We start from the raw sequence: 27,443 nt of genomic DNA on the forward strand, positions 1-27,443 counted from the left end.
TGGCTCCATCTGTTGGCCAAACACAAGTACGACAGGTTTCCGTGACGACACACGAAACAAGTTGGACGACATTTGCATAATTATGTAAAGCAGGTGAACTCAAAAGGTTTATTTTAGTTTTTTGTAGGAAGTTAACACACACACAAACACGCACGCACACACATGCTTGTGCTAACACGCTAACATGTTTTTGGAATGTAACGCACCGTTAAAAAAGATATATAAATTAATAAATTAATTAATAAATGAATAAATTTATTCGATGTTGACCACTTGCTATAATTAAAATATCAACAGTGGCAACCTTTATTTTTATAATTATTTATATTTTTAAGGTAGCATTAACAAAAAAATGAGTGCCTGAAAATGTTATGTATAATAGTCCAGGCTGAAACACGGTGGCGGTTCGCCAGAGGGTGCTGTTTCCCCCCTTTTTTCTGCGGGGACGGAGGCGTCTTCGGGAACTGAAAAAAATCATTTATAAAAATTTTTTTTGAAAATATCATTATGATAGAAAATATAGTTTTATTTGACAAAATTATTACGATAATCAAAATTAGACATTGTTTATTGAAGTAAATGTAATGTTCATAATAAAAAAAATGAATGTAAATACAATCATACTTGAGGCTGTAGCGCACTCATGGTTCGCCAGAAGGTGCTGTTTCCCCTTTTCCCATTAGGAAGACTTTACAAAACGAAAATAAAGTTGTTGTTGTAGTTTTTTTAATGTAATTAAAATGGAAACATTTTTATATTATGTTTTTGATTCATTGAACAGTCACGTTCTTGTATTTTGGTCTGTTTGATTGTATTTCCCTTTGTGTGCAGTTTGAAAATTTTGGAACGTTACTGTACCTATTTTGTTTGCATATGAATTATACATATGTGATGAAAATAATACAATAGCAATAAACTCAACTAAACTAAACCTGAGGCTGTAAGGCAGCGGCGGTTCGCCAGAGGGTGCTGTTTCCCCTTTTTGTCTTGCGCGGGGCATTGAGGAGGAAGCGGAAGCAGGAATGCGAGCGAGCCCAGAGACGACGGAGAAGGAGGAGGAGAAGGAGGAGGAGGACAAGTCAAGCCTTGACAAATCTTCGCCCCTCTTGACACTTTTCTCACTTGCAGGACACGACGGACTCGAGGCCAACATGGAGAAGGTGAGCGCCGCAAGTCTGACCAACTTTTAACAAACATTTGCCAAAAGTTGGTTGGCAGCAGTCCGCCATCTTCGCGCAACTTTCGCCCACAAACTTGCTTGACTTGATAGTGACGGGTTTTTGTTGTTGTTGGGGTTTTTTTGGGGGGTCGGGGCGAACTCGAACTCCTTCAACGAGTCATGACGTTTTATGGCGGTAGGCACTTCTTGAAGCAGGAGCTGAAGTGTTGTTGCCGAACTTGCGTTTCGCGCCCCAGTGGTGACAGCAGAAACGTTCATCTTGTGTCATCGTCGACGTCACACGTCAACAGCAAAGTTATGTCAGTGACATTTCAGGAGAAATGACTTCGATCGGTAGACACGCCTTCAACTATATTGTCACTTGTATTTATGAGTCAATGTTTTTCAAACGAGATAGACCAAAGGTTCTTGACAACATGCTTTTTTTTTTAATCTTGGCGCTCCACGTCTTACTCATTGTTTTTCGAGACATTAGTAAACGTTTTGTAGACTGCTGCTAACTAGTTTGTTCAGTTACGTCATGATGAATGATTTAACAAAACGTTCCATCGCTTTACTTCACAACGTCAAGGGAGGCGGGAAAAAAACAAGTGACATTTTAGAAGCATTGAATGTGATAACTAGTTTAGGATACTATAAAGATGTTTAATATTAAAGTTAACAATGTAGTGTGATAAATTATTACTTTCTGTACTAACTCGTATGATGAAGTAACTATTATTATCATGTTCTGAATATCGAGTAAGCAAAATTCAACAATATCATCAAAAGCAATTGAACATTTTGAAACATTGAATGTAATTTAGAAAAATAATTAGTTCATGACACAATCAAGATGTTTGATACCAAGCTAAACAATTTAGTGATCATCTGTTGTCTGTACTGGCAAGTTTATTGATGTCGTGTTTAACATCATAGTTAGTGATTCGTTTTTGGATAGGGACATTGTAGACTTTTTTTTTTTTAATGTCATTAATAATAGTTTGTGACACACTAATATGAATTATGTTTCCTGCCAAGATCAACAACTTAATGATACTTGATCACTAATGACTGCTGTCATGACTTAAGCAAATAAGTGATAGTGTCAAGAAGGCAAAGTATGGGTGGAGGACTCAGTCGCGGGGAAGCAGGGCAAGGAGGCAAAGGTGATGAAAACACGACTTGAATTACTACAAAACAAAAGCCAACTCCAAATGGCAAGAGAAAACAAAACGGGGGGGGGGGGGGGCAACAAGGCAAAAACTAGTAGCATGACGGGAGGAAAATGACAATGAAGCGACGCAGACACAGGGGAGACAGGAGACAAAATACACACACGCTAATGACACAACAAGACACACCTGGGGCAAGACACAAGTGGCTGAGGGCACTGATTGGTTGACACGAGGAAGGGCGGGATTACACTTAACGAGACCAAAGGAGACACACAAGGAAAAACAGAAGCCAAACATGACAGGACTGTGCTAATAATGTTTAATAATGTGATAATTATTTATTTTTTTAAATAACTGGTTAGGGACATTGTAGAAATGTTACAAACCTCAATATGACTGAAAATTACCGACTAAAAGTAAGTTTTGTTGATATATTGTTATTGTGCGTGTTTGTGTTTTTCTTTGGCTTTTAAAAAGTTATCGAATGTGAGCTACCCTTATTGCTTACGCTTATTTTGATAGCTGTGCAATGATTACACAAATGCTGAATCACATTTGTCGTTCAAGCCCAGACTGAGCGCTTATTTTATGCTAATAGGGCTTAACGCTGAGTCATTTGACTTTATTTTCCTTTTTTTGGGGGGGGAAAGTGTTAAAAATGTGTCCTGCTTAAACAGTTAGCGAATTCAAGTTACTTATGATGGCCAGTTTGACCCTGGAAAGAACAAGTTTAATGATTTCCTATCAAAACGTTTGCATGGGACGCTTTACGGTGTTGTGGTTGTTTCCCCTTCAATTAAATGGAACAATCTGTCCGTGGAGTGTGTTTGCATGTGTGTGCTTCTGTGTTGATGGCTTAAATTTGTTTATGAAAATGGCACTCCAGACAGGAAGTTGTTGTGCTGGTGGCCGTAAACATTTGTTTCCTGTTTCACACGTCCTGGTCCCAGCTCATCTATTTTTGGCCCTGGTCTTCCTCCGTAGCGCCAGTAGCATCCGTAGCGGCCGTTGTGCGGTTCCAGTTGTCCCAGTTGTGCGGTTCCAGTTGTCCCAGTGGCCTCAATGGTCACAGTGGCACTATGGTTCCAATGGCCCGATTGGTTCAAATGGTTCTCGTGGTCCCAATTGTTCCCAGTAGCGCCAGTGGTCTCAGCGATTCTGTTCTCAATGGTTATGACTAGTTCTAGTGGTCCCAGTAACCTTTATGGTTTTATGGGTCCAGTGGTGCCAGTGGTTACAGTTTTTCCAGTGGTTCCAATGGCACCAATGCTTCTAATGGTTTCAGTGGTACGAGTGGCTTCAGTGGTTCTAATGGTCCAAGTTTTCCCCCTTGGTCCCAGTGGTCCCCGAAATTCCAGTTGTTCCGGTAGTTTGACTGGTTCCACTGGCCTCACTTGTTCAGTAGTTTCATCTCCTTCCAGTGATTCAATTGCTACTTCTGGATCTGTTGATTGGAATGGTTCCAGTGTCTCATCTGGCTCTAATAGTTCCCTGTGTCTCCTTGTGTCCTCACAGGTATGCTAGCAGCTGCGGATGTTGCCATAGCAACCATGGAGAGTCCTGCCATCCTCCTTGACCCGGTCCCACTTCCAGGTGCTCCTCCTTCCTTCCTGTCAGGTTTGATTGATGATTGGGTCACGTGATCCTTGATGACTCATCGTTGCGGTTCCCCATTTGGACCTCCAGATGGCAGCGCCGGACCCAACTGCAGCCTGGCGTCCCTACGGCGGCGGGCCTGGGCCAAGAGTCGGGAGTCTACTTGGCAGGAGACACAAAAAGTCCAGTTCTCTGGATCCCCACAGAGACCTCCGCAGGAACCCCTGCCAGAATCCACTGAGTCCAATGGAGACCCGACGACGACCTCTGAAGAACCAGGTGAAGCTCACCATTCACACGCTTACACCGTGTTGTGTGTTCATGGACCTTGACGTCTGACTTTGACCTTATTGGTAGATCTGGTTGTTGGAACTTGTGCAAGATCTGAATCTGTGATGTTCGTGATGGGTCTAGTTCATGAGTTTTTGCGACGATCTGGTCTTGGTGATAGATGTAATTATTTGATCCTGTCGATAGATGTGGTTAATGGCACATGGTTGGCAGATCTTGTGGTAGGTAGAACTGTTGTGTGTGTGTTGAGAGATCTGGGTCTGTGCTCTGGTTGGTAGATCTGGTGTATAGATCTTGTCAAAGACATGTAAATGATGTTTGTGATTGATCTAGTTCATAAATCTTAGTGTGGATATGGTTCTTTGGTCTTGGTAAAAATGTAGTTCATTGATTTTGGTCTTAGATCTTTTCCAGCTATATTGTTGTCTGTACATCTTGTGGTAGACCTGGTTAATGGATCTTGGTCATAGATCAGGTACTTTGAGGCGAGAACTTTGATCTTGAGGATAAACCTGTTGCTTGGATCTTGCATTGAGGAATCTTGTTCTTCCATTTTGGAGTAGATGTAGTTCTTTACGATCTAGTTCATGGATCTTGGCAACAGATCTGGTTCATTGATTGGTCAGGCGATCTTGTGATAGATCTGGTCATATATCTGGTTAATAGATCCTGATCATCGATCTGGGTCTTGAATCTTGATGACCAGATGTGGTTCTTTCTCCACATAAGGTTGCTTGACGGTACTCGGTGGCAGATCTGGATCTTATTTGATTTTGGCAATCCATTTGCTTTTCATTTGATTTGATGGTAGTTAATTCATCATGATGATCTGGTTTATGGGTCTTGATGATGAGTCTGGGTCTTTGATCTTGTTGGGAGAGCTGCTTCTTTGATGATGTCTTCGAACTGGTTTTTCAATGTTGCTAAATCTGCTCCTGTGTTTTTTTTGGAACCTGTAATCAGACACGTAGATCGTCAGTGTGTAGTTTGCTCGTGTTTGAGGTCAGCTACGTGAAGCGCTACATTAGCTTCAATCTGATTGGACCATCGGATCCTGTTTGAGAAGGAGAGGGAGGATTTTGATCTCGTGACTGTTTGCGCACGTTAGCATGCCGCTAGCTGTTATGCTAAGCGCGGCCAATACGATGCCAGTCAGATATTTCCCTGGCGGCGCAGTGCTTACGGTTGGGAATGTTTTGTTCAGTGCTCTTGTTTCAACACGCCACGCGTTTGACTTTTGTGCCTCGTTCTCGCCTCCCTGCGTTTATTTGTCAGCTTCCTTTACAAAACAAACACAAAAACCACAAAGCAAAAAAATTTAATCATTAGTCGCCATGCCGGAAGCTTCAGGGGATCATGTATTTTTTGGGGGGGGGGTGTATTTGTTTTTGTAACCGTTTTGGACGGTATGCTGTCATCTCCTCTCACACAGCGTCTCGCTCTCTTCTCACTTTTTGTTGCATTGGTAGGACTCGCTCCCAACAAGATCACCTGCTGGCTCGACCAATGCAGGTAAGTCACTCCACTTGCGGATGATTGACAGCACTGACGAATTTTCAATTAGACGTCAGGCCAACAATGTGCCACTTAAAAAAAGCAAAGCTGGAGTTGCAAACATGTTGAGGTCCCGTCACATAGGAGAAAGAACCCTGTAAAGTCCAAATGGGCCTGCTTATGTTTCATGAGGTTTCGACCCTCAAAAACGGCATTGTTTTTCTTTGCAAACAGTGCATCGCCTCGGCAACAGCATGCAAGGAAATAAAACGTTCTCAAGAGATTTTTATATCAAACATCTTATTTGCTCCCAAAAACGTTGAAAAACATTCTATTTGAAAAGTTTTAGGTGTCCCAAAGATGTATTGATACGTTTTTTTTTAAAAATGTTTTTTTTTTTATGCTGGAGCCTAGTCTTTGATGCAGCCTCTGAACTGCAAAAAACGGTCGTGGAAATGGTAGTTATTACAACAACGGTCAGCAGGTAGCAGCAGAGTGTAAGAGGTCAACCAGGGCCATGTTGAAAAAAAGCTGATTTCCCCACAATTTAAAGCAGATTTGTGAATAATGATGAAATTCAGCTATATTCTAATGCTAATTGCTACAAAACGGAAACAGATAGAAATGTACTTTTTTTTCCCCTGATGAAAGAAGAGACTCTAATCTTTCTTTTGGTAGTTTTTATAGCAATAGAGCACACTATTCTGTGGGCCTTGCAAAATTAGTCCAAATCCAGTAAAACAGCTGGGAGTGAAGGGGATTGCTTCAGTCAAAAATGTCTGCCAGTGAAAACACCTACCATGGCAAGGCAAGTTTATTTGTATTAGGGTCCGACCGATTCTAATCGGCCCATGATTGCCCTACAAACATCGGCCAAAGCAATCGGCCAATTGGGTCAAATGGCCGATTATTTTCCTCTTAAAACGTTATCATAGAAGAAAACCCAAGTTTCCGACGCTGTGAAAGTACCCTGAATGCACCATTTTGCTTGCGTAGCATTAGCAACTAGCAAGTGCGTAGCATATGTCATTCTGTTGCCCCAAAGCATCCTTTTACTGTACTTAACTGTAAAACTAAACACATGACGATAAGTATTACATCCACTGTATATCTAAATACAAAACATGCTTCGTTTTTAAAACATCGCTAGCCTAGCGCTAATGCTAAAAGTGAAGGGAAGATCCCATTCAAATGCTAACAGGAAGTTATCATCGACTGGGAGTGTTTTTCCCTCAAACAACAAATATTCACACACAAATGCTGTGGGAACACAATTTTATGCATTAATTATATCTTTTTAAATAATCGGCAGACTAATCGACATTTTTTTTCTGCCAAAAATCGGTATCGGCATCACCCCTCAAAAAATGCATAAAGGCAACTCAATGGTACTTTGGACACCATTTCACTGATAATATTCAAATTAGACCCAAAAATGTTTCAACTTGTTTTCAACCTGGATTTCAAATTATTTCCACTTTATTGTTTTCCATCTTCATTGATATTTGATCCACTCTGAAGAGTAAAGTTTAGAATTAGGGGAGCGGGTTCCACACAATTACATGCAGAGAAAAAAAAGAAGCTTTCCAGGGTGATTTCATGGGGCTGTATAATACTTGTGTGTGTGTGTGTGTGTGTGTGTGTGTGTGTGTGTGTGTTATTCATAGAATTGTATGACAATTAAATTTAATTTAGGAAAACTAAAGTCAAGTGTCAACAGTCGGATGTAAACAGGCCAATTTAGAGTGATTAAGAACCACTGATCTGAATATATGACTGGATATCCCATACACACCCAATGCAAGCCGCTGAAGCCACAGGGCGGCCATCTTGCTCCTCCCGTCTCGCGGTATAAACTGTAAGTATACGTACAGATTAGACATATACAGCTTGTAGGCAGTGAGTATAAGAACGGGGGCAGAGTTGGGGGTTTGTGGCGGGGTAGGTCACTATTTTTTAACAAGTAAAAAAAAAAAATGGACGGTATGTGCTGCTTTGAAGACCCACTTTTAGTTCCGTAGACCCCAATATTAGATTTGGCATCTTTTGTTGAATGATTCTTCCTCCTGTAAACATCATTAAGCTTATAATTTATACATCTATTTAAGGCAAGTTGTAAAATGTCTGCAGTCGTCTTGTTTATGTCGAACAAATTTCAAACGTGATAAATCATGCTGTTCCTACTAAGTACTGTCTCAAATGTTCTCCAATTTCCATACTGTCAATGTATAGGATCATATGCTGAGAAACATGCCTTGGGAGGAGCAATATGGCGGCCTCGCGACTTCGGCTAGCCAGTCATATATTCAGTTCAGTGTTAGCAACTAGCAACATGCTACTTCTTCCCCGATCTTAGGAAAGATGCTGATTGGACTGAATGGAGTCGGAGCTCCCTCTTGTGGGCAAAAGTGCAACAACAGCATTTCAATGAAGAGTTTAACAGCTGAACTCGAACTGTTAGGAGAATTTTGAAGCCAAAGGGGAGGCGTTGGTGTGGCTACGCTAACCCACATTGTTTCTTTTTCCCTCACGCTTCAAGGTGTGTTTAGTTGTCTTATCAGCCGCTGACGTGCAACAGATGCACATAGCCTTTCTCTAGATACACACACACACACACACACGCAAGCTCGCACATGCATGCACGCACGCACGACGCCGTCAAAAGAGGCAGAAGAGAGAAAGAGAAAGTCAACAAAGGAGGAGTTGCTTCTTCTTCTGCTGCTGCTGAGTCAACACTCTTATCACACACGCACACACACACACACACACAGTGTTGCTGCGTATGCTAAACAGAGGGATCGCTCGTTACCATGGTAACGCCCGCAGGGCCCAACATGGCCGCCCGTTGGTGGACGTGTGAATGTTACGCAAGCTTTTATAGTGCGTGCGCGTGAATGTGTCAATACGCGCTGAAAAATCGATGAGTGTAAATATGTGTGCGCCAGAGGTGGCAAATTCAAATCCAGAAAGTCAAAACCCCGCCGCAGTTTGGCTTTAGCCCCAGGTGCTATCTAGCTAGCTCTCTGGCTAGCTCCCATGGTGCACGTTTACCTGCTAGGGAGCTTGCTAGCTAACTAGCATCAATGAATAAAGCCAAACTGTGACAGGGTTTTTACTTTCTGGACCTGGATTTGCCACCGCAAATTCGTGTGTGAGCAAGCGTGCGTGTGTGTGTGCGTGTGTGTGTGTGTGTGTATGAGAGAGAGAAAGTGTCTCTCTTTGTGTGCGTGTGATCATAGTGTGCATTTGTCATTTTACTGCCGCCTTTGCATGTGTGTTTGCACATGTTCAATGTTTGAAAATGTGTGTGTGCGTGAATGTGTACATTTGTGTATGTGTGAGAAGTGTGTCCTTGTGATGTGCGTGTGTGTGCGTGCGCCAGCATGAAGTTTGTCCCATTGATAAGAGTGTGGTGATCTTGCGTAAGCGCGCAAGCGGCTTTCAGTCAGTCCAGTCCGGACTAGTCCAGCCTCGTCGGGTCCGGTCCAGCCTAATCAACAGGTGACCCGCCCGCTACGGCAGCGCTGACAGCAGCCTGCCGGACAGGTAAGACCGGGTCAGCTAGTATCCAGCAGCGCGACAGGAAGTTAGCGTCACCTAATCAATTCCTTCACCTGCTGCCGAAAAGAGCTAGCCAAGCCTAGCCTAGCCTGTTTTTCTTACATAATCTTGTGGTGTGTGTGTTTTGTTTTGCTGATTTTTTTCCCACAATGTTGTTGTTTTTGTTTTTGTTTTTGTTAGGACGCCGCTGGGCGCGTCGCTGGATGATCAGAGCGCACCTGCGAGCAGAGGTAAGCACTTCCTGGACACAACAAAGTGGCGCGCGCAAAGGGAATGACGCCAGCGTTTGTCAATGGCCCACAGGGGCGATCAGGAACGGCTGCAGTTTTGAAGATGACCTTTCGCTGGGAGCTGAAGGTCAGTCACAAGTTCCGATTTGAACTTCTTGGGTATTTAGCGTCTGATTTGACACGACTTTTTGAGTTTTGGCACAATTTAACGTTCCATTCATTTTCAATGGGACGACATTGAACTTTTTCTAAGTCCCACTTTTCACGCCCACTTCCATACATACAACTGATCATCATTACCAGCTCTCTTATACTGCTCAGTGGCGCAGTTGCAAGAGTGCATTGTCCAGTAACCAGGAGGTCGCGGGTTCGAGTCCCACCTCCGACAGTACAAATGTATCCTTGGCAATTATGATGAATGATTGCATAGTTCCACTTTTCCATCAGGATTGCATGACCTCATATTAGAAGTGAAATGAATCGCATGCTACCGTTATTGGAACAAATGATCGTCTCGTAACGCGTGAATCGCGACGCATCAGAACTCGAGTGATTCTTATCGTAAGAGTTTTCATATCAGGATTACTCTTCTTTCTCTCGCCACTTCCTGTAGTCGTTGACGTGGTTGTTTTGTTGCGATTGCAGCCGACCATCTTCAGTCCATCGACAAGAAGACGGGGCCCTGGTGAGTCGTCTTTTCCTCCTCAGCGTGGTAACTTCCTGCCGCTGACTTGGCTCACTTCCTGCTCCGCCTCCTAGTGGCAGTCTGGCCGCCGACCAGAAGAGGAGTCAGTACAAAGAAAAAGGACAAAGTATGAACTCCACTGGGTCCGGGAAGAGCAGCACTGTGTCCAGGTCGGTACCTGAACCGCGTTCGCCACTACTGCCACCTACAGGGTGGGGGTTGGTGGTGCATTCAAGTGCTCATTTCCGCTTCATCTGTGAGTTGTACTTATCTTGTCATATTCTGGCCAGCAGATTAGCGTCTGGCTAGCAAGTTTTAACCCCCAAAAAATCTCAACACGGATAAGGAGTATATGATTCACATTTGTGTTCATTATAATTTTTCTTATTCAAGATGATGAATATTTATTGTTTATTCCGAAAGACATGAAATAAATACTGCAGTGTTACTGTTGGCAGCACGCGTTGACTAGCATGTGTGACGGTTCACCCGCAGCGTGTCGGAGCTGCTGGACCTGTACGAGGAGGACCCGGAGGAGATCCTGCTGAATTTGGGTTTCGGGAGGGACGAGCCCGACATGTCCTCCAAGATCCCGTCGCGCTTCTTCAACAGCTCGTCGGCAGCGCGCGGCATCGACATCAAGGTAGGAAAACGTCCTCAATTGTCAAAAGCAAACTTTTGTGAGGTATCTTCTCTCTTTTTTTTGCTTGCTGTGATGACATCACTTCCTGCGCTTGCAGGTGTACCTGGGCGCTCAGCTTCAGCGTATGGAGGTGGAGAACCCCAACTACGCTCTGACAAGTCAGTGCAGCTTTTTTCTACTCTGCAACATTCGTCAACTTTATTGTGAGAATGCTGGAATGTTCTTGCCATTTTTTATTCTCCACAATTTTTTGCCGTGAAACAACTCCCACATAATACTTCCCATTGACACCGTTCAAATTTCAGCTTGCTTCAGAAATTCACGCCTTCCGGGGTATTTATCGTCTTATTCCGCATTGCTTACAGCATTGGAACAATTTAACGTTAAATATCAACTTTTCTCCATTCCTTTTCAATGGGACTGACATTGAACTTTTTCCAAGTCCCACTTGCCACGCCCACTTCGAATCCCACCTCTGACTGTACATTGCAGATTTATCCTTGGCAATTATGCTAAGGGATATAAATGTATACCAACTGACTATCATAGTTCCCCTTTTTCTTTTAAATGAATGGAGGGTACTGCATGCCAAGGTGGCGCCATTTAGTGATTTTTTTTTGTTTTTTTGTTGCATTTTCCCATTGGATATTATTTGTTCCACTTTTCCATCTAAATGAACGGAGGGTACTTTTAGATAACACTTTTCCATATAAATTTCAACTTCCTTTATAATTCACACCTCCTGGGTTCGAGTGTTCTTTTTATTTATTTACAATTAATACTTTGTAATTGCCACATCATTTATCTTTCAATTGACTTCATAAGCATTCAGCTATTAGCATTCCGCTTTCAGCATTCCCACGCAATTTCTGCAGAAATTGCACTTAGTCTAGTTCATTTAGTCGTGCTGGCGCTATTAGTTAGCATTAGCATCAGTTACTAATAGCATGTAATAGCACGAATGTTATTTGGCTCGCTGGCCCAGTACTGCTCAGCTCGCTGGCTGGCTTCCTCGGATTGATGCCCGTTGTCAGGACAACCGCGACCACACGCCACAAAGATGTGTTTGTGTGCCTCTCACGCACGCACACTCACTCACACGCAGGATCACACACGTACTCACTCAATCGGTAGCACTCTCACGCACACTTGCAGAACTCGCACAGGAATATTTGCACTCTCACACAAACTAAAATGCAGACTCTCTCACACATATGCACACTCTCATTCTCGCTCAATCTCACACACACACACACACACACACACACACACTGTTGCACACACTGGCAGCGTCATATGCACTTACACACACACGCTTGCTCCCAAATTCATATAGACTCATAAAAACACAATTGCAGCCTCTCGCACCCTTACACGTGTTTTTGCACTCTCCAACCAGTTTCTTTCAGTTTCTTGAGTTTGTTTTGTGTCTCTGCCAGAACTTCAACCTGCTAAGCCCCGCCCACCTTCCTGCATGTAACTCCCCCTCCCCTGCATGTAGTGATCTTTCCAAGATGGCCGTCTTTATTTAGACATGAATGTCTGTGCGGTTAAACACGTCGCTGACGAAGCGGCGCTTTTGTCAAAGGAAGTGGCCGTCCGATTTTCAGGACATTCAGGTTCCCGGGGTCGTTGCGTAACGATGACAACCCCCCGCGGGCCCCCTCCCTTTCCCCCCCTTCTATCGCCCTCATAACATCACCTTCAACTTCACTTTCTATCTCTGTTGAAGTGTGATTTGAGTTAGGAGCTCGCTCCAACTCGTAGGTCAAGGCGGCTCGACTGGCGTGCGTCTGCTACGCACACGCGCATGCTAATGCGCTGCCATAAATAGCGCGTGCGCAGCGGTGGTAGCACTTTTAACGACTTAGCGTTAGCGTACGCCGCCAGGTTCTTGTGACCCACAAAAAAAGAAAAAGCGCTCCTGATGCTTTGCAGCACAAGGACATTCCGTTCTTCTATTTTTAAACCTTCACAACATTTTTTTGGTGTGTGTCTGTAAAAAAGGACTCATCATTTTTCAACACGATGCTCTTGACTTCTTCTTTTTGTTTTGTGTCGTACTTGTAATTTGGTATCATGTCACTTGCAGCGCCGCTCCAAAGTTTGTGAACCTCTTGAGCAATTTGGACTTTCCAATTGTTTTGACCGGATTTTGTTGTTCAATCTGAACCTTTACATTTGATATGAAATAACAGGTGTAGGTTTATCAATTCAATGCATTGTTCTTCTTTTTTTTTTAATCAATTGTGTAGTCAAAACTTCATTAAAAAGAGGAATAATGTGAAATCCTGGAGCATAACCTGAAGCCGTCCTTTGCGAAGTTACAGCCTGGTAGACGACGATGGATGATGCGACGTGACAATAATCCAACGCATTCCAGCAATACGACCAAGTTGGACCAATCTTCAACCAAGATTCATGTTCTGGATGTGCCCATTTAAAATCCTGACTTCAATTCTTTCCAAATACTGTGGCGGGACCTGAAGCGTGCAGTTTGTGCTCGACGCCCATCCAACTTTTCTCAACTGGCTGCATTTTGCAAGGAAGAGTGGCAAAAAAATGCCCTAAAGTTGATGTGAAAGACTGATAAGTCACGAAAGAAAGAGTTTGGATGAAGTTCCCATTGCAAAAGAAAGAGTTTTTCTTAAATCAACAACTTTTGTTCAAGTCTATTATTTCCAATGTCTTTTTGACATATATCTTGTTTTTCGCATATCGTGGCTTCAAAAATGGACTTAAGTGTTTTCCACATAGCAGCGACGATATTCTTAACGTTTCATTTTTCATCATTTGTAGCTTTTTCATGATTTGATGAACCTTTTCCAAACTTTTTTTGGGTTCCATTGGCGAGCAGCTGAGGGCATGTCAAGTGCTTTAGAAAGTCACATTTTTCAATGTTGTCATTTTCTTCCATCTATGCCAGGGGTCTCCTACTCATGGCCGGGGGGCCACTTGCAGTCCACAGGACGATATTTTGCGGCCGCTGCTAGACATCCAAATTTGCTGTGAAGTGAAAGTTTGGCGACAAAAACATCCAATTTCAAGACAAACAGCAAACCTTTTTGTTATTTCAAGGGTTGGGCCCGTAGGCCGATAGTAGACCTTATTTCGACGTATCTGTTCTCACGGTGCCCTCTTGTGGCTGTTGAACTAGGAATGACAAATTGGAAGAATAAAAAATTGCCATTCATTTCAAGGAAAAATATAAGATCTTTCTTGAAAATAATATGTCATTTTTGGGGGGCCATTTAATGTGCCAGAAGTACGAGTGGTATCAGTACTTAGTAGTAGTGGTATTGGTGAGTACCCAACACTTGAGTACTCGTGCTGGTATTGGTCTGAAGAAATCTAGTATCCCTCGCATCCTTGGTTATTACTCAAGATTGGGAGGATTGGATTATTTGTACCCTTTTTGAATCGTTGACCCCCTTTTTTGCGGATGACTTGATGTGGCCCGGACAAATCTAGACTCGATCTCCAGCAGCCCCCCACGCACGTTGTGTTTGGGACCGCCGACCTATTTGGTGCTGTGAAATGTGGATAACGTTTGATGGTGAACGGTCTCGACCGTCTGTCCTTTTGTTGGTCTGTCTGCCGTCCGTCCGTCAGGTCGCTTCCGTCAGATTGAGGTCTTGACAACGGTGGCCAATCAGTTCATCCAGCTTTACGGTCACGTGTCCGGTCAGCCCGTCCAGAACGTCGGCAGCGGCAGCAGAGATCAAGGTAATCGTGGCCGACACCGACGCTCAACACTCGCAGACCATTTTACATGAATGTATTCCCCTGATTTTCATGTTTATGATGGTCCGTTTTTTTTGTACGCACGTGGACTGAATTTGTTGGTAGGAAAGAAAAAGCCACAGCGCTCACAAAAATAACTTGAATCAATGTTTCGTGAAAAGGAATCAATGGACAGCAGACGTTGCTTATGAATTGAGGTTCAAAAGAATTATTATTTAAACGGGTCTAGATAAAAATGACGGTACCCTGAACAGGATATGTTGTTGCGCAACCTTCATTCGATGGATTTTTGCTATCTTTCACTTTTGGACTCTAGTTAGGGCCTGAGCAGTGACCGCTCCGAAGTCCTTATTGTATCTGTAGAAATGGTTATTATTATTTATTATTATTATTATTCCCCAAAATGAATAACAAATGTGAACTTTGAAGGAGGAGAAGTCGCCAAAGACCAGTCCACGCCATCAGTCTTCCAGAGGAAAAAATCCGCTCAGAATTTGGCTGACCGTTTGAAGAAGAGCCTGAGCAAGCACAACCTGCTGACGGCGCTGCCCGGCGCATCGGGCCGGCCGGCCGATAAGGCGCCACCTGACCCCGCCCTCGCCCTTCCCGACGCCGACGAGCAGCACGCTGACAAGCACGTCCGCAAAAAGGACAGCTGCTCGCTGGCCACCGTCACAGAGGAAGGCGGCGGCGGCGGCGGCGGCGGCGGCGAAGGCAACAAGGAGCAACACCTTGGGTAAGAAAAACACGGGTGGGAACCAGGGACTGGTACATATGACACGTGCGATGTGGATTTCCAAAGGCTGATGCCAGTTTTCATACTTGGTATTATTTGAACTTGGGCCGATATTTGATTCTGATGGCATGATAACCGTGAGCAAAAATATCCTGCTACTGCACTATTCATGTGACAGCTCAAAAATCGTCTTTGCAAGCAGCCAATCTTACTGCGCCCTGCTTAGACGTCCCCTGAGAAAAAAAAGAAAAGAAAAGAAAAGCTCGTCGCCGGTGACGGCCAGTATTAGCCGTTCCTCAAATCGTGACTTTTTAAAACCGTTTGCGGGCTCATGCGTATTGAGGTGAAGTGAGGATTTTTCAAGCTGAAAAAGAAGCACCAAAGCTTTTCTCTGCCATCAAGTGATGACCTTGAAACCAAACATGAACTCCAGTTGAAGTGGATTTTCCTGAAGCACGCGTTATGAAAGTGGTGGCAAGTCGAGCATCGTCCAACAGGAAAACACCACCTCAGCCTTTTTTTTTTAGTCACAGTGGATGAAAGCCGCTCAATGTGTCAAGTAAATCGCGTCATGCAGAAAGTCATCGTGTCATCCGTTAGCAATTTGGCCACAACACACTCATTAACATAAACATTTTAAGCGGTATACATTTTGTAGACAAATACTCGAGGACAATGTTTTGCAAAAGAGTCAAATGTTGTGCCTGTTTTATCTACCAAAATCTTTTTCTTAATTAATCAGCGGATTAGTTGCTTATCAGAATTGTATTTTTACACACACCCCAAAAAAAAAAAAGGCTTTGGAATAAATGTCTCAAATCATTTTGTGGTCGTCTTCCCGACCAGCCAAAACGGAGGAGGCGGTGAGCCCGAGTCAGCTGACCCAGCGATGGCCAATCGGAGCGCAGATGACATGCGGGCCCCCGAGAAGGCGCTGGCGCCGCCCCAACTAGCGCAGTTGCGCACGGAGAACGCCGACTCGTTCGACATGGAGGAGGTACGCAAGACTCGCCACCAAAGTTTTCTCCTCATTCTCATGACGCTTGCGTTCCTTTCGGACTTCCGCAGCATTTTTTCATTTCTTTTTTTACACTTTTTTTTTTAAACTCTCCTTTTAACTCTCCGTTTTTCTTATGTATGTGTGTTTATGTGTATGTGTATATATACATACGTATAACCTATATGTACTGTATTTAAAAAATGCTGACTTTTTCTTGATTGAGTTTTCTCTTGACTTGTGAATCGGAATCTGCTCACTTCCAAACTTGTTCTTTCTTTTCAATGTTTTTTTTTTTATTACCGTTTTTACTTCTTCTTGTCGCCGTTTCCGCTGTAACGGAGTCCTTTCTCCTCAGATTCAGAGTAACGAAGACGAAGCTCTTCTGTCCAGAACGTCCAGAAACTCAGGTGAGAAGTCACATCACATGGGAGTTTTTCTTCTTTTTCTTTGTTTTTTTCCTCCTTCTTTTTTTTTGCGGCGTTCCCGACAAGATTGACGCTTGCGAGTGTCGCGGCTGTTTGATTTCACTTTCTGGCTCCGGAGGAAATTTCCATGCGGTGAATCTCTTACATAAGTGGTCTGGGGATGGCCACTGTAAACTGGCTGTCAGGAGCGCCTGATGGGTGGCAGGGATCCGCTCCCAGGTGGCTTGTGTCACAGCGGCCCCCGCTGGACACAGGCGGAGCTGCACTAACGCCACCTTCCGTCCTCCGGCAGACCTGCTGAGGACGGCGAGCCAGCAGTCGGACAGCAGCGGCTTCGCCGAGGAGACGTCGTCCTTGGACGCCGCCGCCAACTTAAAGGTGGACAACATGTCGCGCGCACGTTCATCCGCTTGCAATGTTCGCTGTCTGCACGATGCGTTCACATTTGCTTATTTACGATCAATACATAAACCACATATAAATAGGTCATGAACAAAAAGAACTGTGCAATTGTAAAATGTTTTCAGTAAGTGAAATTCTTCATTGAATGTAATGAAAATGTGTACGGCGTTGACGTGCGTGCGTTCAGGTTCAGGAGAGCAGCGACAGCTGCGACAGCGAAACCACGGTGACGTCGCACCCCTCGCAGGACGTTGCCACGCCCGTCGCTCTCAACCAACCAGCGTTCGACTTGCCGGACGCGCGGGCCGAGGCCGAAGACGACGCAAGTTCCCGGGAGCGGGAGGAGCATAAACAATTTGACGAGAATTCCATGCCGGTGCCGCAGTACAAGGCCCACCAGCTCCCCAAGAACCTTGCGGCGGCAGATGAAGGGCCGGCCCCTCAGGAAGGTCCCAAACAGGAAGAGGAAAAAGCTTATCAGGATGATGCCCAAAAGGATCCGCCCACATCGGATCTGTCGCCTTCGGATCCGTTGTCCTCAGATCCGCCGCTCTCAAATCCACCGTCCTCCAATGCGCCAACTTTGCAACCGCTCTCCTCAGATCCGCCGTCTTCCAATCCACCTTCAAATCCAGCATGCTTGGAACCGCCGCACTCAGATCCACAGCCCTCGGACCCTCCGTCCTCAAGTCCAGCGACCTTGGAACCGCTGTCCCTGGATCCGCCACCCTCGGATCCACAGCCCTTGGACCCTCCGTCTTCAAACCCGCCCTCGCATTGGCCATCCTCGGATTGCCTACCCTCAGATCATCCCTTCAGTCTTCAAACTGCGTCTCCCTCGGACCATCCGTACCGCCGCCCCGCCTGGGACTCCCCCGTCCTGAGTGCGCTGAGTCGCGTCAAGCAGCGTTTGGGTGACGCGGGTCCGCACTCGAGCAGAAGGCGTCATCGAGGCGGCCTGCCCATGCAAAGGTCGTCCTCTCTCCCGTCCTCGCTGCTGTCCCCCTCCAGGGTGGTGTCGTCCGTCAAGATCCACTTGGGGCCAGGACGGGCGTTTTGCAGTCAGCCCCACTACGCCTTCCGCTTCACCCACGAGCCCGACACTGACCCGGAGGCCGCCGACTCGCCCACCTGCATCTCCACCCTGGTGTTCGAGAACTCTCCCAAGTCATGCGACCCGGACGGCGCTCCGGCCAAAGCAGCGCCGCCTCCCCTCATGCGTCCATCCCGCTCGCTGAGATGTGCCAGCCCCCCCACCGAATGGCCCTGGATCAGCCAAAGCGTACCAGACCTTTCTTCCACTCAGGAGCTGTTTGGATACTATCGGCATGGCGAGACCCCCGTACCGGGTCCAGATATCGTCCTCTCCCCGAGCCCCAGCCCTAGACCGGAGACCCCGATGTCCGCGCCTCCAGCAAACCCACCCCTGCTGTACCCCACGCCTCCGCATCCCTACGCCAGCCTTCCCAACCTCCTCCATCCGTACTTCAACCCTCCTCACTTGGGTACGCCCCCCCACTACGCCAGCCTGGGGATTCTCCCTACGGGAACTCCCCCCATGCACCAGTACCACGTCGGCAACTACCACATGGCGTACCATTCCGTTCCCCACAGCCCGCCCTATCTGGGTCACCACGGTTACGACCTCAGCCTCTTCCATCCGCTGGCCCCGGACCACATCGCGCATCGCGGCGGCGCCCCTCCGGGTCCGGGCTTCCTCCCAGGTCATGTCCAGGGTCACAGCCCCCACCATGGTCTCGGGAATAGCTCTCACCTGGGTCCTAATCTGGCTCAGGTCCCCCACCCAGGTCCTCATCTGGGCCCCTACCCTGGCGTCGGCCCGGGCCCCTACCCGAGTCAATATCTGGCTCACAACCCCCATCCGGGTCTCGGCTCGGCTCTCGGCCCCGGTTACGGCCCACCTTTGGGCTTGAGTCCGGGTTCCGGCCAGGTGTTGTCCGGTACGGAGATGCAGCTGAGGAGAGTTCTCCATGACATACGGGGGACCGTTCACAGCCTCAACCAGGTTGGTTGCTCACCTTAGCCTTGCCGAGGGCGGGCGGACCTTTTGCACGTCAGTTTCAGGAAAGTTGATGCTCAAGTTAAGATGGGAAATGTTGTTAATCTTTCAAATTGGAAAAGGAATTGTGGGACTTTAGGGGAATTGAAGCTAAGCAGACGTTATTTATTTTCACTTTGGAAAGATTGTGTGTGCATCTTTTTTCATTTGTCAAGATTATGTAAGTAAGTCTACACACCCCCCCTGTGCCAGGGCCACATTTTGGGGATGTGCTAAAAAAGGCAGACCAAGATAAATCATTTCAAAACTTGACTCAGATGAAATAAATATGTAGAGTATGTAGAGATAAACAACTCTGATAATGTGCTTGCAGAAGTGTCCACACCCTCCTATAACTGGGAATGGGCCTGTGTTCAGATTGAACCAATCCCATTCCAGCACATACTTGCCACCAATTCAGTCAAGCTAATTAACGGCCAGCTGTTTTTGTAGGCTTTTGCTGAATATGTTTTGTAGTCGAATCTTCCAGCTCAAACCAGCGTCTGCGGAGGCGGGGTCTCATTTTTTCAAGGGGACAAAACTTGTTAGGAGGCATCTGCTCATTCACGTGCCGCTCATCAATAGATTTTTTTTCAACAGGGAGTGGTAGGGAACTTCTGATGTTGATGTTGATGTGAATTTCCAGCTTGGGAACAATTTGACTTGACGCACAACTACCACTAGATGGCAGCGATGCAGCATTTTATATTTGAGAAGGGCCCAGTTTGACAATTCATCAGCGAGAAAAGTTGAGGCGTTTTACACCGGAGCAGAGATCGCGTCATGAACACGACAAAGAACGGGACGGATCTTGTCCCGATGACGAGGGTTGCCAATGTCAGAGGTCGGCCAACGATACGGGAATATTTTGACATCATCTGGAAATTTGCCAGCGTTGTTCAGATGTTGCATGAGCATCAAAGACGCCTTTCTGCTTGACACGTATGTTTTTACGAAAAGCTCATTTTGTCAAACTTCTTCTCCCGATGATTACTCAAGAGGAAGAAAAAAAGGCGGAATCAAACTTTTTTTGTTCCCGGTGAGAGAAAAGTTGATTCTTTTCATTTGTTAGCTTTCAAATTGCTGTCAATTGGGGCTTGTGAGAAAATGGCTGACAGCGAAGGAGTTGAGTGAACGAACGTCAAGTCGATCTTCTCTAAGAAGCGAACGGCAGGAAATGTCAGCAAAAGCCTACTCGAACAACTGACCTTTATTTGGCCTCGATCGGAGGCCCTTGAAGTGGCGGCAGGTGTGTTGTGACTCAAAGTGCACGTGTGGGAAAGTGCTTGCTTCATTTTGGGGCACCTTTGTAACTGGTTGAAAGTGAAACGGAGATAAACTCATTCACTCCCCAAAACGTATTTATACGTTTTTTGTTTTTTTTTTGCTTTGGCCTTCACTCCCAACAATTAATTTATACGTTTCTTTTTTGTTTTTTGTGCAATAACACAGCATGTAGAAGGCTTTGATGCAGCAAAAAAACGGCCAGTAGGTGGCAGCAGAGTATAAGAGATCAACCATGTTACAACAAGCTCTTTTTTGCCAGTGTTCTCACCAGGAATGTGAATAACGATGATCTATTCTAATTGCTGCAAAACGGAAAGAGATAGAAATATCTTTTTTTCCTGATGAAAGAAGAGACTCATCTTTTTTTGTTATGTCCCATGTTCTTATAGCAATAGAACAGAAATGACTGCGAGTCAATTAGTTAAGCAAATAAGTGACACGGAAAGCCTACCTGAACAGCTCAACTTGTCTTGGGCTTCAGCATTCGGGGTGTGCACACTTATGCACCCGCATTATCTACGTTGTTGTTTTTGTACTCCCTCTCAATTTTCTTTTAATGGACTCATTTGAAATGAAAAGGGGTGTGTAGACTTTTGCCATGTCCACTGTCGACAGGCTTTCTCTCCTTAAGCTCTCTATTGGCTTTCTATGTGTGTTTTTTTACAAGCCGTTGTCTTCCAACAGCAGCGCGCCGCCGATGCTGCGGACGCGCCTCCGGAAGCCTCCTGCCGACAGGTAAGCGCCCGCCCCCTCTCCCGCCCTTCCGCGGCCCCGTCCCGCCTCCCCTGTGTTGACCTTTGCCCTCCAGGCCCTGGACCAGCTCCGGCACAAGCGTCGCAGCCTGGCCGAGTTCCGCACGCAGATGTCCGAGCTGGAGCTGGCCGTCGTCCGCCAGCAGGCGCTCGTCTACAAACACCTGAGCCTCGCCGACAGGTGCGCTAACCGCTAGCTGCAATGCTAGCCGCCTTGCGGGTAAATTCATGCGTGTTGGTGCGCGCGTTTCTTTGTGTGTGCGTGTAGGGTGGAGGTGGAGCAGCTGGAGTCTCTGCGTTCGGCCGTCAGGGACGAGCTACTGGAGTTGGAGCAGCAGCTGGAGGACAAACTGATGGAATTGACGCAACACGCGGGGCCGCGCACGGTAAACGCACACGCCGGCGATCAGCATATATACGACTGGAGAGCCAAGACTTTGGACGTCGCGAGGCCGCCATATTGCTCCTCCCGAGAAACCTTTTTCAGCATTCCATCCGATACTTTCAATTGGATAAACATAAACAAGAGGACTTCAGACATTTGACAACTTGCCTTAATTACATGTATAAATATATGATGTTTACAAGGAGATAACTTTTGTATTATTGTATTTTTTTGTGTTGTACTTGTTAAAAAATGGTGACCACCTCGCCACAAATGCCCCGCCCCATTCCCGGCCTTATGCTAACTTTCTACGAGCTGTATATGTCTCGTCTGCACGTATACCGTATGGGTTCGAGTACAGTAGTCTGCTTGTGAGATGGGAGGAGCAAGATGGCCGCCCTGTGCACGGACGGCCCGCGTGTGGGTTATCTGCTGTCCAGTCATATATTCAGATCACAACTAACCTGCGCGTTTTGGCTCCTCCCCCTGGTCAGGACGTGGGCGGGGACGAGGCGTCGGCCAGCTCGGCGCTGCGAGCCGTCCAGCCGGTCAGTACGTTGGATTCTTCAATTTTTTTCCTTGAGGGGAAAAAATGAATCCAATCTCATCTCATTGTTAACTAAAAGAATGAAGAAAAATAATTTGCTCTGCTTTGTTTTGTTTGTCTGAAGGAAGTCAAACATTTTAAAAGTCGCATAAAAAAGTGAAATTGAATTTGTTTTTTTCAGAGTTTTGATATCAAAATGTGATTTGCAACTTGTTAAATGTGAATGTATGATGTTAAAACATCAGCTTTATAATCTTCAAAGATGAAATTGAACAGGTTCGAATGTGAAATGTTGTAAATGTCAAAGGACACCAAAAGGTGTTATTGACGACACGATCATGTCAAGTTCATCGCACGAAAGCATGAAAGCAAAACATCCCGTTGAGGTCAAAAGAGGACATTCGCGTTTGCCTTTTTCACAAGTCATTTTCCTTCGATTTTGCAAACACGCCTCCAGCGTCCAGTATCGGATTTCCGACAATTATTACTACGGAACAAACAAATTGATCAAGTGGCTGAATTGATTGATTGAGTGAGTCCGGTTGTAAAATGTTGCTTGAAAAACCTGATCCTTCGTTTCTTCTTGGCTTTTGCACTTTTCTTGTTTTTTTCACGGAAGGAAAGCGTCATAATGCCACGCCCACCAAAAAAGAAAAAGTTTGCGTTGTAATGTGATCATTTTCTGTTAACCTTTTTGAAATACGTTTCCGCGAGTAATCCGATTTCGATTGCCATGAAGAGCTCAACTCGATGCCCAAGCTTCAAAATCATCAAATATCGGAGCAGATCATCATTTTATCCCTCCCCACTTAATGGGGGTGTGAATTGCCTCGTACCTAGCGATTCCATCCGTATCACGATTTTTAGGTCGCGATTGCGTTCCATACCGATCAATCATGATACGAATCTATAAGTCGATGATTGTCTTTGTTTGTTTTTGGACAAATACTCATCAGCGATGGACAAGGGAAGCTTCATGAAGCACCTGTGATATTTTTTTCTCCTCTAGAAGGCACTCTTGCTTTGAAGATGCAGTTGGATTGTAATGAAGAGCACCGTCTATAGGAGTAAAAAAAAAAAAAGTGCATCATGAAGGTTCATGAAGCTTCATTTTCTCATCACTACTAATCCGTTAAAGATTTGTATGAAAATGTCAAAGTGAGCGAGAGTATTTAACAAACAGCTTGCAATCTGTCTGAAAAACATTGCAATCAATTACGAAGCCTTAATGTTGCTTTAATGTGACACTCTTACATGCTCCAAGTGTGAACCCTGACCCCAAGTAACACGTCTGGTTGAATATTTCCATCAAAAATGGAGCTTTAAACATCAATTCGGCCACATATTGAATCCATTCCAGAATTGCGCGCTGTAATATCGGCAAATCCATTTTTATTTTTTATTTTTTTAAACACCCCCGACTACTTAATATGTTAGCCTACGACATGTACCACTAAATTCTACCACACAGGTGTGATGTCATCATAAGTTGATGACATCATCCTGTCAATGAGTAAGAAATGAAGCAGGCAAATGTTGCGTCCCGCGTAAGCTAAAGCTAACAATGCTAACGTGTGCAGGTTTCAGACCTCCTGAGGGAGCAGCTACTCCTCCAGTCGGAGCTGAGCTACGAGGCGCCCGCCGATTCCTCGCCGCCGGCCGCCGGCCCGTACAGAACCGCCGTCTACCGGGCGTCCATCAACATCACCCCGGCACCGCCCCCTCGCCCCCGCAGGCGGCAGGACCGGGACCGCGAGCAAGCCCAGGAGGGAGCGGGCCACCATGAGGAGGAGACGCCGGAGGAGACGCCGGAGGAGACGCCGGAGGAGACGCCGGAGGAGACGCCGGAGGAGACGCCGGAGGAGACGCCGGAGGAGACGCCGGAGGAGGCGGGACTCGGCGCCGCCGCAAGCGACGACCTCATCACAGAGGTAAATGCTCGCAGGTCAAAGGTGAAGCTGTTTCCAATCAGTGAAAAGCAAAGTTCCAAACCTTTGTTGATATTTTCCTCTTTGGCAACGAAACAAGTTCAATTGAAATTGATCACAATAAAACGAGGGCGAGACCGATTATCGGCACCGATGTTCAGCAGGATACAAATCTCGGCATCGGCCATTTTGAAGCATCATGCGACCGTTAATAGATGGATATCGAAAAGTCAACTATTTATTGACATTTTCCGTTAACGAGACGCTGCAACTCTTGCGCCTTCTGTTTGAAATTAAAAAGTCATGTCAGTAAAAATTTTGACATTTTGGAAAAGTTTATTTCAACTTTAGTGAGCTAAGATTTGATTGAACTTTTGAGTCTTTGAACTTTTTCTTAGATTTTTAAAACAACAACTTAGTTCTTTCGTTTTTTAAACGCCAATATTTTACAAATCCTAACAATTATAAAATAAATAAAAATTCAACAAATTTAAGAGCTAGCGTTTGTGTTTTTTCACATTCTGATGCCGATATCGACTCCAAATCTCGGTTATCGGCGTCCTTGATTACTAATAACCAGTATCGGTATCGGCCCTGGAAAAAACATCGCTCTATCTCCAATTAAAACTTGAAAGGACATCAAAATGTGAAATGTTTTCACATTAAAGTGTGAAATTGCGTCAAAACAGGAAATTCATAGTTCAAAACGTGGATTTTGTGAAATGCAAAAGTTGCGTATTTGGGAACAAAGTTGGATTATATCGTTTTGCAAAAATGTACACAATATATATTAGAGTAAAGTTGTTTAGTCGCGTAACTTTCAAAAGTTATTTTCGTCAGTCTTTGCAAAAAAAATGTAGTCAAATGACAAGAAGGTGTTCATGATATATTTTCCATTTTGAAAAAGAATTGCATGGTTTTGAGGAAGAAAAAAAATGGATGTGTTGATGACGTTGGGCTGTTGTGCTTTAGACGGGTGCGAGCGTGATGAGGCGGCAGATCTTAAACGAGATCTTGGTGGCCAGCGGGGCGCCCCGCCTGTAGGACGACCCCCCCCCCCACCCCCCTTCAAGACTGCAACGTGGAGTGCAACACTGAACGTCTACGACACTGAACGGCAGCCGTCGAGGGAAGCACTTGCAACTTTTGGCCAGTCTGATGGTCTGAACTGCTGCCCCCCTTTTGACTTCTAACCGCCGACACTAACAGCAAGACCGCAAACGCAAGCGCAAAAAGTCAAATTGACTTCAGCAGCACCAGCAAGAGCGGCATCCCGCCGTGGAAGGACTGAGACCACTTCCAAGGAGTAAAACCTGTTGGCGGCGCCGCTCATCAGGACCAAAAGGTAAAACCAGGACCAGTTGGCTGGACCCGTCGGTGAGGCCGGTACCAGCAAACGGACCCGGTCCCTTCAAATACAAGTCAAACCACTGAAATGCACCAGCAAGCAGGGCCAGTTGCAGTCAACAGGGGGCGCAAGGCACACCTGCAGACTGGTATCAGAAAATCACAACCAGGACCTGAAAGAAGAAGCAAAGTCACAAGACATCAAGACCTGGAAGCAGGATGAGTTGCAACGGGCCACCGGGACCAGGACTACAATCAGGCCAGCCAACACCAGCACAAAATTGGACTAGGACCTGAACGCAGGACCAGGCCAAGCCAAGACCAGTCAGACCATAGACCAGTACTCCAACAGCACTTTTTTTCCCATTTTTTGTCACACAACAACATGAGGGATGAGCGTGTGCGTGTGCGTGTGTGTTTGTGTGTGTGCGTGTGTGCGCGCATGCGTGCTTTTGGGAGTGTGTGTTGGCACTAAGTCGCCGTTTACATAAATACGCTCCATCATCATGTTCCATGCTTGAAAAAAGCACCAGCTCATCGTTAGCATTAGCTTTTAGCCACTTAGCTGCGGATGTTGTTCAGAGGCAACCGGTGAGCAAATATTTCAGCTCTTTGCTAGCATGCAGACGAACACGCTACGGTGACACGCTAGCGGCTCGGCTCGGCCGCTGCGGATGAGATTTCAACAAAAATGAACGTCCCTAGCCATGTTGCTAATCTGTTAGCATTGTTGATTTTCTGCTCTCAGCGAGTTGTGTTGAAATTGTACGTGAATGTAAGCTTCGCTGTTAGCAACTTGAGCTAAGGAAATGCTCAAACACAGGCATGCTAGCAACATGTCATGGCTAGACCAATTTAGCTAGCTTGCATGTTACGTGCGCAGCTAACAAGGTCATTTATTGACAACGCCGGCTGGTTTCTTTGCAGACGTTTGTTGTAAGTCAGAAGAGAGTTGAGAGAGAAATGGATGCTAGTCAAATTGCTAACGAGTAGCATCATCTGTTTGCCGCCAAATTTGTGAGCTCTTTCATGTTATTTAGCATTTTGTTGCCACTGTTTGTAATGTGACCACAGACGCACGCCTAAACGATGCTCGGCTAGCGCGGCTAACATGTCAACAGACGCGTTTATGTTATTGATGGAAATGTTGAAGTTGACGACGGGCGCAAAGCGTGGCAGGCGTGCGCATGTTGCCATGGCGATGATGATCATCGCGAGCGCTAAGACGCGTTAGCGTTGTTCATTGCAACGTGGGAAATATTTGGCTAACGTTTAACTTCACTGCGTCTCCGCCCACTGTCAATAACAATAACATCTTTTTTTTTTTTTTTTTTTGCTGACGCGTGTATCGATGACATCATCAATTTGTTTAAACACAGCAATACTTCTCGGATGTTGTTCACATTGCTTCACTTTGTGTGTTTCCATAATTGGGAATTTTTCTAATCACACTGGTGGAATTTTCTTTGTGTGTGCGTGCGTGTTTTGTACAAGTGTCAATGCAGGGAGGGCTCACTCGTTAGAAATAATGAATAAAAAGATGTATTTATTTTCATTAGAACGGACTCGTGACTATTCTTCATGTGTGTGTTTCGAACTGTCCTTGGCAATAATGATGAACTTTTCTACCTAGCAACAAGCAGCCAACCAAATGGGCAAAATAGAGCCAGCCCAAAGAATTGAAAAATGACTTATTCACATGATTCCTGTCGTGGAAAATGAAACTCGTGCTCTTATCATTTCTTCTGAGCACGAGCGACAAGGCCAAAATAGTTGACCTTGTGAAATGTAACAAAGTCAAGTCCTATGAATTGCCTCGCACCAGCAAAAGTGACTTTTTCTATGACTTTTGCCCCCCCAAAATAATTCCTCCAATTGGGCCGAAATAAGCAAGTCCCGTGAATTCCGCCTCCAAACGAGCATCCTATTGGCCAAAGTCAACCTGTCCAATGAATTGCGCAAGAATTGGGCAAAAATGAGCAATCGCTCTGAAA

General features: G+C 45.5%; 1 protein-coding gene across 3 annotated transcripts; it reads left to right on the forward strand.

The window, feature by feature from the left end:
• Positions 1-1,016: 1,016 nt before the first annotated feature.
• itprid2 (ITPR interacting domain containing 2) lies at positions 1,017-26,093 on the forward strand. 3 transcript variants are annotated; one of them, XM_086090918.1, is made up of 23 exons: positions 1,017-1,160; positions 3,853-3,930; positions 4,024-4,212; positions 5,694-5,736; positions 9,460-9,509; positions 9,583-9,636; positions 10,155-10,194; positions 10,269-10,364; positions 10,690-10,837; positions 10,935-10,995; positions 14,450-14,563; positions 15,011-15,317; positions 16,164-16,314; positions 16,673-16,724; positions 17,035-17,120; positions 17,332-19,170; positions 21,175-21,225; positions 21,299-21,423; positions 21,511-21,628; positions 22,122-22,175; positions 23,755-23,960; positions 24,009-24,105; positions 25,075-26,093. In XM_086090918.1, exons 2-23 carry the CDS (start codon positions 3,855-3,857, stop codon positions 25,144-25,146), a joined length of 4,029 nt encoding a protein of 1,342 aa, XP_085947044.1. In that variant the 5' UTR covers positions 1,017-1,160; positions 3,853-3,854; the 3' UTR covers positions 25,147-26,093. The 3 variants fall into 3 exon arrangements, with proteins under 3 accessions (XP_085947044.1, XP_085947043.1, XP_085947045.1); XM_086090917.1 differs by having other exon boundaries at positions 23,755-24,105; XM_086090919.1 differs by lacking the exons at positions 1,017-1,160; positions 3,853-3,930; positions 4,024-4,212; positions 5,694-5,736 and adding an exon at positions 8,877-9,264 and having other exon boundaries at positions 23,755-24,105.
• The last annotated feature ends 1,350 nt before the right edge of the window (positions 26,094-27,443 follow it).

The sequence above is a fragment of the Leptonotus elevatus genome, chromosome 12, assembly GCF_054856555.1.
Source record: "Leptonotus elevatus isolate MCC_2025b chromosome 12, RoL_Lele_1.0, whole genome shotgun sequence".
Classification (NCBI taxonomy): Eukaryota; Metazoa; Chordata; class Actinopteri; order Syngnathiformes; family Syngnathidae; genus Leptonotus; species Leptonotus elevatus.

Bases quoted from the DNA above. Each gene is read 5' to 3' on its own strand.
- itprid2 (XM_086090917.1), top strand. From the start codon at position 3,855: ATGCTAGCAGCTGCGGATGTTGCCATAGCAACCATGGAGAGTCCTGCC. The intron at 3,931-4,023 runs GTGCTCCTCCTT...TTGGACCTCCAG, and splicing joins TGACCCGGTCCCACTTCCAG to ATGGCAGCGCCGGACCCAAC. The intron at 21,424-21,510 runs GTGCGCTAACCG...GTGTGCGTGTAG, and splicing joins CACCTGAGCCTCGCCGACAG to GGTGGAGGTGGAGCAGCTGG.